This window comes from Amaranthus tricolor, chromosome 9, assembly GCF_026212465.1.
Source record: "Amaranthus tricolor cultivar Red isolate AtriRed21 chromosome 9, ASM2621246v1, whole genome shotgun sequence".
NCBI classification, from domain to species: domain Eukaryota; kingdom Viridiplantae; phylum Streptophyta; class Magnoliopsida; order Caryophyllales; family Amaranthaceae; genus Amaranthus; species Amaranthus tricolor.
In genome coordinates, this window is record NC_080055.1 from 19,341,314 (window position 1) to 19,351,450 (window position 10,137).

Below are 10,137 nucleotides of genomic sequence, written 5' to 3' on the forward strand. Positions count from 1 at the left end.
ACTTATATCATACTCATATTTCATCATATATGCAATGTAATATGGAACAATAATGGCACTTATATATTATGTAAGCTTTAATTTGTCTGATCTGAATCTTCACTTATAAAAAGCTGAGAAAGGGATACTAAAAACAAATGAAAGTTATCTACATTCTAATAGTAATGTTCATATGAAACGTTAGCCAACCCTACATTACTATCGGGATTAGGCTTTTGAAATTGTTCTCAAGTTGTGTAGAAATTGACGATGTTTTGTACAATCTCTTTACTAGTGGTTCTCAAAGTTGCAACTGTGTGCGTAATATTGGCAATCGAAGGAAAAAGGCTATTCTACATTTCACCTTCAAATACAGATCCTAACTACCTATATCTCAAATTCAAGTGTTTTTCTTTTGATACAAAACTTTTCCGATAACTATTAAACATTGGAATATCTACCAGAACTAGATCCTTTCCTCCGTCGCCGTCGCTTTTGTCGGATCCGCCAAAAGCTAAAGAAAACTAGGAAACCTACCACATCAAAAAGGTAAGTCAGATGTTAACATGTAATAAAATCATTATACAATGAAAAGAAGTTTTACAACATTCCATTGTCCCATTGTCATTAAGAAATTTTTAGTTTCACACCTAGGCACGGCTTGAGAAGGTGATTATACGCAACCTTATCTATGTAATGATAGATGTTTGGAATTGACTCTAAATAGCAATCATCATTTACTATTTCATATAAACAAAAAATGCGCGAAATTATGTGGTAAAGAAGAAAATATGTCAGAACACGACCTGAAGCTGCAATTATGGCAGGAACAAGCCAGTGGCTAGCAACCAGCACGGGCATGTCAAGCTGCAAGACATTTCAAATTTTCATTATGTACTGCATGATGATTACTGACAACAAATTAAATGACCAGCTGAAGTTCCGAACCTCATCTGTATTAAAGAAACCGAAATACTTATTACTCAGTTTATCGCTTGTTTTCTGGGGAATCTTACTGAAAAGTTGTAGATCAGAAATATCAAAACTGGAATTTGAATTTCTCTCCATATCGATGGCAACACCAGGCAGTTTTCTGTTTCTTCCCCTAATCTGGATATTATAACCTATAGTTCCAACTACTTCAAACCTGGAGTCAGTCCTACACATCAGTTCTTTCCCAATGACAGCAGAATAAGCTGAGAAATTCACATCCGTCCTACGATATGGTAAATGCTGATCTACATTCATGGATGAAACTTGTCGGACAGATTTTGAGAAAAGCACCGGATCTTTGATGTTTCCACTAGTGAACTCTAATATTTTCTTGAGCAGCCAAAAGCAATTAGTAACCATATGGCTACTATCAAGACAGTTTGAATCTCCATAAACTGAAATCCTGCCTTCCCCAGCCTCCAAAAAACCAAGAATAGCCGAATGTACCTGCAAGTAACGAAGATTGACATTTAGCCTATTTACAGCAAGATCTAGGTGACTTTTGTTAACCTACCTCTTGGCTAAGTATCATTACAATATAAAAGAATAAAGGGCAGATCTATTAAGCTGATTCCATATCGTTGTCACAAAAAAAAAAGATAAACATTAAGTATTATAACAAGAAGTGATAAGGATAATGAGGACGGTATTATATCTAAGCATTCAAAACATTTCAAGCATGATGCCACAAGAAGTTTCTATTCGATCATGTTTGCATGAATATAGCCAATAGGATACTATAAAGCTCACCTTCGTCAGACCAGATGTTAGTACATTCTGAGCCGCAATACCATCAGACCTATCTACGAAAGAAAAGCTGTGAACGTATCCTCCGGCAGGAAACCTAAGTATATTTGTTCCTGATGCATACCGACTTTGTTCACCATTGATTGAAAAATCACCATTGAGGATCTTATCACCAAAAGCAATCCCAAATGGGGCCAGAAGATCATTTAATGCTGGGACATTTGCACCACCTGTAACTGGGGTCCACCAACTCCGAGTGTTATCATCAAAAAATTTCATTTTGACCATTGTTTCAACATTATACCACTCAGCAAACACAACTAAACCCAGTCCAGTGTTCAAGACATCTTCCTTCAACTTATTTATCTCTTCTTCAAAATACTCTTCTTCAAGATCAACAAGCAAGAGTGTTCCATACTGACGAGCATCAAAACATGTCAGTGGAGAACCAAGTATTTCAACATAGTATCCGGCATCACTTAGCATATTAAACATAGTATGGAAGTTTGTGTGTGGGTGATCCCCATGCCAATCCAGGATATCATTGCGGACATCCAAAGAATCTCTAGGTATATATCCAGGTGGATACTTGATGTTATGAAATTGATCCCATAGGATCCTTCTGGATCTTGCAGGAGTTGGAACAACTTTCAATCTCAATCGGAGAATAGAAGTGCTAGTTCTTACTGTTTTCTCACCTTGCGCAGGTGGGCTATAAACCTTAATAGTTACATTACCTTCTATTACTCCAAGAAACTGTGCACCTTCTTCCTTAATTTGCATGTGGAGAGCCAAATAGCCAGTCCACGGCCAAATAACCTCAGAATAAGTGAAACGAATGCTGAGAAGATTGCCTTCCTCATTCACTGGATGCCAAGTTGGTGACTCGGAAACATAACCAATCGCACCCATACCGTTCAAAATAGTAACATTAAAGATGACCGGCATTGCACCAGCATAAAGCGGCTGTCGACAAAATGGCCATGAATAAGGACAATCCATGAAGTCAAGTACACTAGGAAAGATGCTCGCTCGTGGTTTATAATTCTTTAAGATCTCATATGATTCTAACCTGACATCAAAACCAACTATTCATTCACAGTTATAAATACAAAAGCTAACATTTGTGAGTACAATTGAACTAGCATATTATTCAGTCCATAAACTGAGAAACAAGTCTTTAGCAAACTCACAAGTCAACTCTCCCAGCACCTTGTTCATACATATTAGCACCAGAAAGCTTGGCAGCTCCTTCAACCAGTGCTTGCTTCATGCTAGCAGGATTCAGGATGCGCTTTCTGTTGTTCTCCGAGATGACACTAACTAGCAAGCACACAACCCCTGCTACCACTGGACTTGCAACACTAGTTCCAGACAAAGTCTTGCAGCCTGTACTAATTTTTGATCCCATAATGTCACGTCCATATGCTACAACATCTGGCTTGACGCGACCATAACTGTTCATGTACCAGTATCATAAATCAAAACATTACAGAACATCAAATGCAAGATACAAAATCAGCACGATCAATATGCTAATGACATATATCTTCCATTACAAATTAACTGATAGTTGTAATAAAATATTCCATGAAAGATGACAGGAAAAGATACAGAATCCATCAAGTCATTACCCATGTGGAATCTCCCATGTGCTCATGCCACGTGAAGAAAATGATGCAATATGATCAGTGTAGTCTATACCACCAACTCCAATGACGTCGCTTTGATCAGCTGGATTGTTCAGTGTCCCGTAGAGTGGTCCATCATTACCGATAGCAGATACCATAATTATGTTGTTAGCAGTTAGTTCCCAAACCTAAACAAGTGTCATAATGTTTCCAAGGCATCAATTATCTCGTAATGTGATACCAGATCCAGTTAGAACATCAAAACATTTGAAAGTGAATTTTGCAAGAAACATCCATAAAAACTCTTAAATTTACTATATAAGATATGTACCCATGGGGAAAAAATTAAGGGATGTTATGGAATTTTAGGCTATAGGATAGGAAACAGATCATTTAGCTGAATCCCATAAAATTACAGATTAATATGCACATAACCCAATTCATTTCCTAACTTTAACCAAAACACTCAAATTTTTACTGATCAAACATGGGCGAAATCAATCATCACAATATCTCTCTTCTCTCTTTCTGCTTCACTGTCTCCTCTAACTTCATTTCTCACCTATCAAATCTCTATGTTCTTTATGGCTCTCTCCCATGATTTCTTTTTCTCAAACATTAAAACCCAATAATGGAGGATTTGAGCTTTGGGCAGCTATGGAGATGTTGGGTTTCGGTCACTGGAGTTTAGGTAGGTTGTAAAGGTAGTCTCCATGTTGGTGGGTTGCAATGGGGCAGAAGAAGCAATTCGAGAGGTGGTGGTGGCTAAAAAAACAGAACAAAGAACAAACCTATAGTTTCAAAGATTTAGCAAAGCAGAGTAAAGGACATCGAGCATTTCTTTATATACACATAACGAACAACCAATAACAACAAAGCTTAAGTTGCTCCTTATTTGTTCTCGTCCTATTCCATTCCCACTAGTTGTACCAAACACACTCTTGCATACCTTCTGGCAGAAGTCATCATTAAAAATAAGAACAGAAGACTAAAATCAATTTTTTCAAAACAAAAATTGCTTTTCAAAGTTACAATGAGAAATTGCATTCAAAATAGTAAAATGAAATAGTTGTTTAGGACTTCAGGTGCAATTAAAGCCAATGACTATTAAAAGACATTAACAAGGTGCAATAATTTTAAAGGCCCTCTTCTCAAGGCATCGAAAAATGATATAAAAAAACATAGCAATATAGAAACCCTTGCAAGAAAATAGCTTAAGCGCCATAAGTAAAATAAATCAAAACAAAATCATATATCATCATACATCACATAACAAAACCATAAACCATCTCTGACACATGTCAACTTAATAAAGTTAATCTAAGACATCAAGGATATTGAGTTTATAATCATGGCAATGAAGTTTTATGATTAAGGTAATGAGTAAGCTTAAGTAATAAATGTTCGATGTATTTTTAACTTAAGAAAATTCTAATATCTTTTGTTTACATAAATATTATAAGAATTCAACATTTTTAGTACATAAGGTAATATTAGAATTTTTCTTACATTCTTGCTTAATTGATTTGTACAATCAACACAAAAAAGTAATTCATCAGTTTATGAATATTATATAGTTGTAAATATGAGTTACATTTGATATAATTATTCGTTTATTCATAATAAAATAATCGCAACTTTTGATTGACCCTAATAATCCAAACATTAGGAGATGTTATCCTATAACATCCACTTGCAAAATTTGACTGTAATTTTTATTTTAAAACAATAAACAGTAAAAAGAAAATGAAACAAAATTCAAAAAAAAAAATTGTCCTCCCCTCCCCCACTGTCGCACAACTGTCACCTTCCACACTAGGGACATATCCTCCTCTCCTCAACTGCCACCTAACCTTCCCCTTCCCCTTCCCCTTCCCCACCGGTCACCTCCTCCTATCTCTCACTCCAACACTTTCAGTGAGAGGATTTTTGATGATTAATTGTGAAACGAATATTGAAGAAATTGCACTGAACCATTTGTCTTCCCTACTCAACTCGTGTCAAATGTTTTATGTATTTGGTGATAAAAAGAAGAGCCAAAGCCCATGTTTGAGTGTTAATTAATTTGGATTTCCATTTGACATTTATTTAAAAAATTGTACATAGCAAGAGTATTTGAATAATAAATGCTAGTTCTTAGCCACCCAACATTTTAAGAAGTTATAACAAGGTAACCACTAGTCACCAAGCAACCAAATGAAACTATGATTAGAAACACGGCAAGCCAAGAACAAATCTAAATATAGCAAGTTTTGTGTGGCTAATTGATAGAAGATTGAAAAGCGGGATATGGATTATGAAGATTCTATTTTCAGTGGTAAAAGCATAAGAATAAAAGTTGCACAACTAAAAAAAGGGAGGTAAAAATATAAAGTATACCACCTTCTTGAAAACTTAACACCCCCCAGCCCCCAGATTTTTTCAAAACGAGTGCATGTGAGGTTTTTGACATTGCAATGAACGATTACAATTCAAATCAATATACCTTCTCCACAAATGGAAGATCCAAGTGATCAGGACCGCCAATACTTAGATTAAGCACGTCCATATTAGTTGCGATGGCATAGTTGAAAGCATCAAGGAACCATGATGTGTAAGACACCTGCAATAAGCTGAATAAAGGATTATCATAATATTGCTGGTAACGTGATACCGAGGGGAGGGAGGGAGAGATGCAACTTGAAATTTTGTTACTACGTTTTAACAAAGCAAGGGGTATATAAAAAGAACATCCCCATATCATTCACAAAAATTCAATGTCAAGAACAAACAGTGATCTACATTCATCAAAATAAAGTCAATGTTCTAGCTCCCCTATCTACTTATAGGGCTATTCCAACCTTTTGCTTAACAAGATGGACAACCATAAAGTGCAAAATGACGTACAAAGCACAAACAAAAATCTAGTCAACACCCTACTAACTCTGATAAGTAGACAGATTACGAAACATGCCACCAAATATAAGACCCTTGGAAAGATGACCTATCAAGTTCTTGCTTCTTTTCTTTCCTGAAATGCTAAGACAACCTGTTTCCAACATACTCTAAAGTTCTCTTAGTCACCACAATCCTCCACAACAACTCATTTTTCAATTCCATCAAAAAAAAAAACAAATGCACCAAAATACCTTTTATCACTGAACAAAACATAAAGAGCAGTAAAAACGGCTAGCAATTCGAGCTTTCAAAGCCAGCTAAGCACAACAAATAACTTGAGAAAAAAGGATGGTTTGCAAGTCAAACTTTAATAGCATATCAACTCTAGCTTTCTCTTCTAAAATAAAGCAGAAATTACCTGTGCATCAGTAAATACACGAAAAGCATAAATTTCAGTATCCGGAGCAAATCCAAGGCAATCTGACTCTTGGCCAGCAATAACCCCAGCTACAAAGGTCCCGTGTCCAAGATTGTCGTTTAAGGTATTTTCATTGGTCCAATTAGTCCGCTCCTGCAGTCCACTCAAAAATCAAGTGAAAAACTTAATAATTATATATTTATATGTGTGTGCATGTGAGTGTTGTGTGTGTGTGTATATATATATATCACAATACCACCAAGATCACTAAGTAACAATTATGATAGAAGTTTAGGTGGTTAGGAGTATAGTCTACCTTAATGTTGCGAAAATGTGGATGATTCGCCCTGATTCCTGTATCAAATATGGCCATCTTTACTTTAGCACCAGTGTATCCCTTGGCCCACAGAACATCAGCACCAAATAGAGATGTTACTTGAGAATTCTGCATTAGAAAAAAAATATGTAATGTTCACAATCTCAATGCACCTTTTTATACCACATGGTCTTTAAATCACGTAAACACATGATGATTGATAAATAAGGTTAAACCTCTACAATAGAGAAGAACAATGCCAATATCCCAAAACAAAATCAAACTTTTCCAATATCTCAACATATTCACTAATTTTTGCATTTTCTTCTAAAATAATTACACAATTTACATATCATATCTTTATGACATCATTACAGTCCATTTTCCCATTTTCATAATGACTCTCACATAGGTTCCCACGTAGAAAATGTTTAGGAGGTCGGTTGTAAGCAACTTTACCCCCGTAAAAACAAATGTTTGTTTTCCATTAACCCTCCATGGCATTTGTCCGGATCCAAATATTTAGAAGCAGTTGTCAAATACATACCATCTATGTAGCACTGGTACTTTATTTTATGATTGCCCCACGCAAGAAACATCCTCGTACCCAAAATAATTGGGGTACTTTATCTAATAGTAAAAACCATATCCACAACATTCAAATTTTTAGATTTATTGTATTTCATCCCCACCCTATAACCTTAATTTTATAGATCGCGCCCCATACCAGGCGCAATTTGAAGGTAGACTCTAGATATTTTTTATTTTGGTATGGGCTTAGCGATATTTAGAAGGCGTATGCTTTTGTGCACCTTTTGCATTTTTGCACTTTCCACTTTATGTGAACTTTGTTTTTCTGTAGGGAGATTTTTTTTTTTTTAATAATATGTCATATAAAGTAGAAAAAAAAGCATTATCTTCTTTAAAGAGAGTGAAATGCATGAAAGATTTGCTCTTGATTATGAAAAGAGAAAAAGATACAAGGAACAAAATAAGGATTTACTTATAGTTTTACAACTTTACAAACTTCTCTCCTAGGACCTCTACACGGCAAGGTGCCTTTTATCTTAATCTTATTCTCTTATTCTATCTTGTTTCATATGGATTCATCATCTTTTTTATGCTCTTTTAAAATCTTCATTTTAATTCGCATTTCTATATTTGTTTTTCTTCGACTTGATAATTTGTGTACTTATTTTCTTTTTTTTTCTCATAATTTTCTTCACTTTTTCTTCTTTTAAATTCCCTCTTTTTCAACTTATTTGTCTTCTTTTCTTCTAGATTATTAGTTTTATTTAATTACATAGTTTTCAATTTTCTCTCTTTTTATAACTAGATTAAAAAAATAATTACACAAATTTCTTTAAGACGTAGAATTGGGTACACTCTTATGCTAGTTTTCACTATATTAAAGTAGCGCAATAAAAACAAATGATTTTAGATCTATAATGCAATTATAACATGAATATCATAATATTTTACTATTTTCTCACCTTTTCTTATCTCTCCACTCACTCACTCTCACAAATTCATATCTGCCTTCCCTCTAGCACTACTTTACTCCTTGTCATAAAGTTTTTTAACATCTGCAAAAAACCTTTGATTGCAACATTTCAGAGAAAGTATAAATCAAAAAAAGATCAAATATTTTTGAAAAAATCCAAACAAATTCAATAATTTGTTGCTGCTTGAGCTCTGTGTTGTCACACTTTATAAAGTGTATACATTGAACCCAAGAGTAAGAACAATATTTATATTGAAGAAATTCAAATGAGTCTTTGTCCAAGACTAGCACTGGTGAAGTAAAGAAATTGAGTCTTGAGGTTAATTTTGAAAATGAATACTCATCCCAAGGCTCTTGAGATGAGACGAATCATCATTTTTTTCCTTAGTCCAATAATGAGTCAACTCACATTGGAATAAAATGGAAGTGAGTTTAAAGTGAGACCGAAAATAAAGTGTAAAATTAAGAAGAATCTTTTATGAATCTAATCTAAATGATAAAAAAGTAAATAAAAGTTAATGAAAATTTGATGTGGTAGAGTTTGAAGATTGGATTTAAGAGTCTGAGAATATTCACACCTAAGTGTGCACATAAAAGCTTTGGTAAGTTGGGTGTATGCAAGATTAATTGAGTTTATATTGAGAAGGGTTGCATTGTAACTATTGATACCATACTCTTATTATAATACACATCTTGCTTTTTATTAAGATATGAACTGAATGAGCTTGAAGCTCTAAAATATAATCAATAGCATGAATAATCACTTAAGGATGTAGCCGATTCTGTTGAACCACGTTAAATCTTGTATCAAGTTTATTATTGTTCATTTTATTGACTTGCAATAACTAGTTCACAAAAATTCACTCTTCAATTACAAAATCAACAAGTTCCTAATTGCTTAGTGCTAAGTTACTTAGGGTAACAAAATACAACAGTATGGCGACAACAAAGCATGCATCTTCGTTGGTTTTCAAATCAAAGATATAACACTATTTACTTTTCATATATACGACATTAATTCAACACTTTCCGTTTCAAAGAACTTGAATGTACCACCAATTAATACATATAGCAACATTTTGCCTTCATACACAAAATTAAAGAAGAATCAAGGTCGGTAAACCAATATTGACTATCAAATTAATAACAAGATACCACAGATAGTAATCCATTAACAATCACCATTCACTCATTAGTATCACTACAAGTTACTAAACCAAACTCAAACTCAATTCAATTTGTGCTTGGTGAATAAAATACAGAAAAAAAAATTCATAAATCAGCTAACCTTTCCTAAAAGATGCCGTCTCCAACTAATCGATTGATTACTAAGCACACTCCATTGACTTCCGTCTCCTTCTTCCTTTTCCTCAAATGAAATTTTGGTAAAGATCTTTCCAGGTTTCTTCTTAACATTGCAAAATTCACTTTCCCTCTGCAATATCTCCTCCTCAAGCAAGGTTCTAGTGTAGCTAAAATCCGGCAAAACATCCTTCACACTACTCAACCCCTCAATTTCTTCAATCACCCCCATTTTTACCGCTTCTTCGATTTCAACAACGCCAAAATCAGTCGGAAACTTAGCCGCAGGATTCCGCCGCTCGATCCAATCCCAACCGTCGGATTTGATGCTACGTCGGAGGTAATTTCGGTGAAAATCGGCATGTTTGTA

At 34.5% G+C, this 10,137-nt stretch overlaps 1 protein-coding gene across 1 annotated transcript in view; it reads right to left on the minus strand.

Moving 5' to 3' along the window:
* Positions 1–171: 171 nt before the first annotated feature.
* The window catches only part of LOC130824598 (subtilisin-like protease SBT6.1), a 10,301-nt gene continuing 335 nt past the window's right edge, over positions 172–10,137 (minus strand). The window contains exons 1-10 of the mRNA XM_057689662.1: positions 9,754–10,137; positions 6,962–7,090; positions 6,646–6,798; positions 5,836–5,952; positions 3,354–3,538; positions 2,913–3,176; positions 1,723–2,791; positions 928–1,419; positions 786–846; positions 172–512 (exon numbers count right to left, since the gene is read on the minus strand). The exon at positions 9,754–10,137 is cut by the window's right edge and continues 335 nt beyond it. Of these exons, the coding sequence (XP_057545645.1) occupies positions 421–512; positions 786–846; positions 928–1,419; positions 1,723–2,791; positions 2,913–3,176; positions 3,354–3,538; positions 5,836–5,952; positions 6,646–6,798; positions 6,962–7,090; positions 9,754–10,137 (2,946 nt within the window). The 3' untranslated portion in view covers positions 172–420. The remainder of the gene's footprint in view (positions 513–785; positions 847–927; positions 1,420–1,722; positions 2,792–2,912; positions 3,177–3,353; positions 3,539–5,835; positions 5,953–6,645; positions 6,799–6,961; positions 7,091–9,753) is intronic.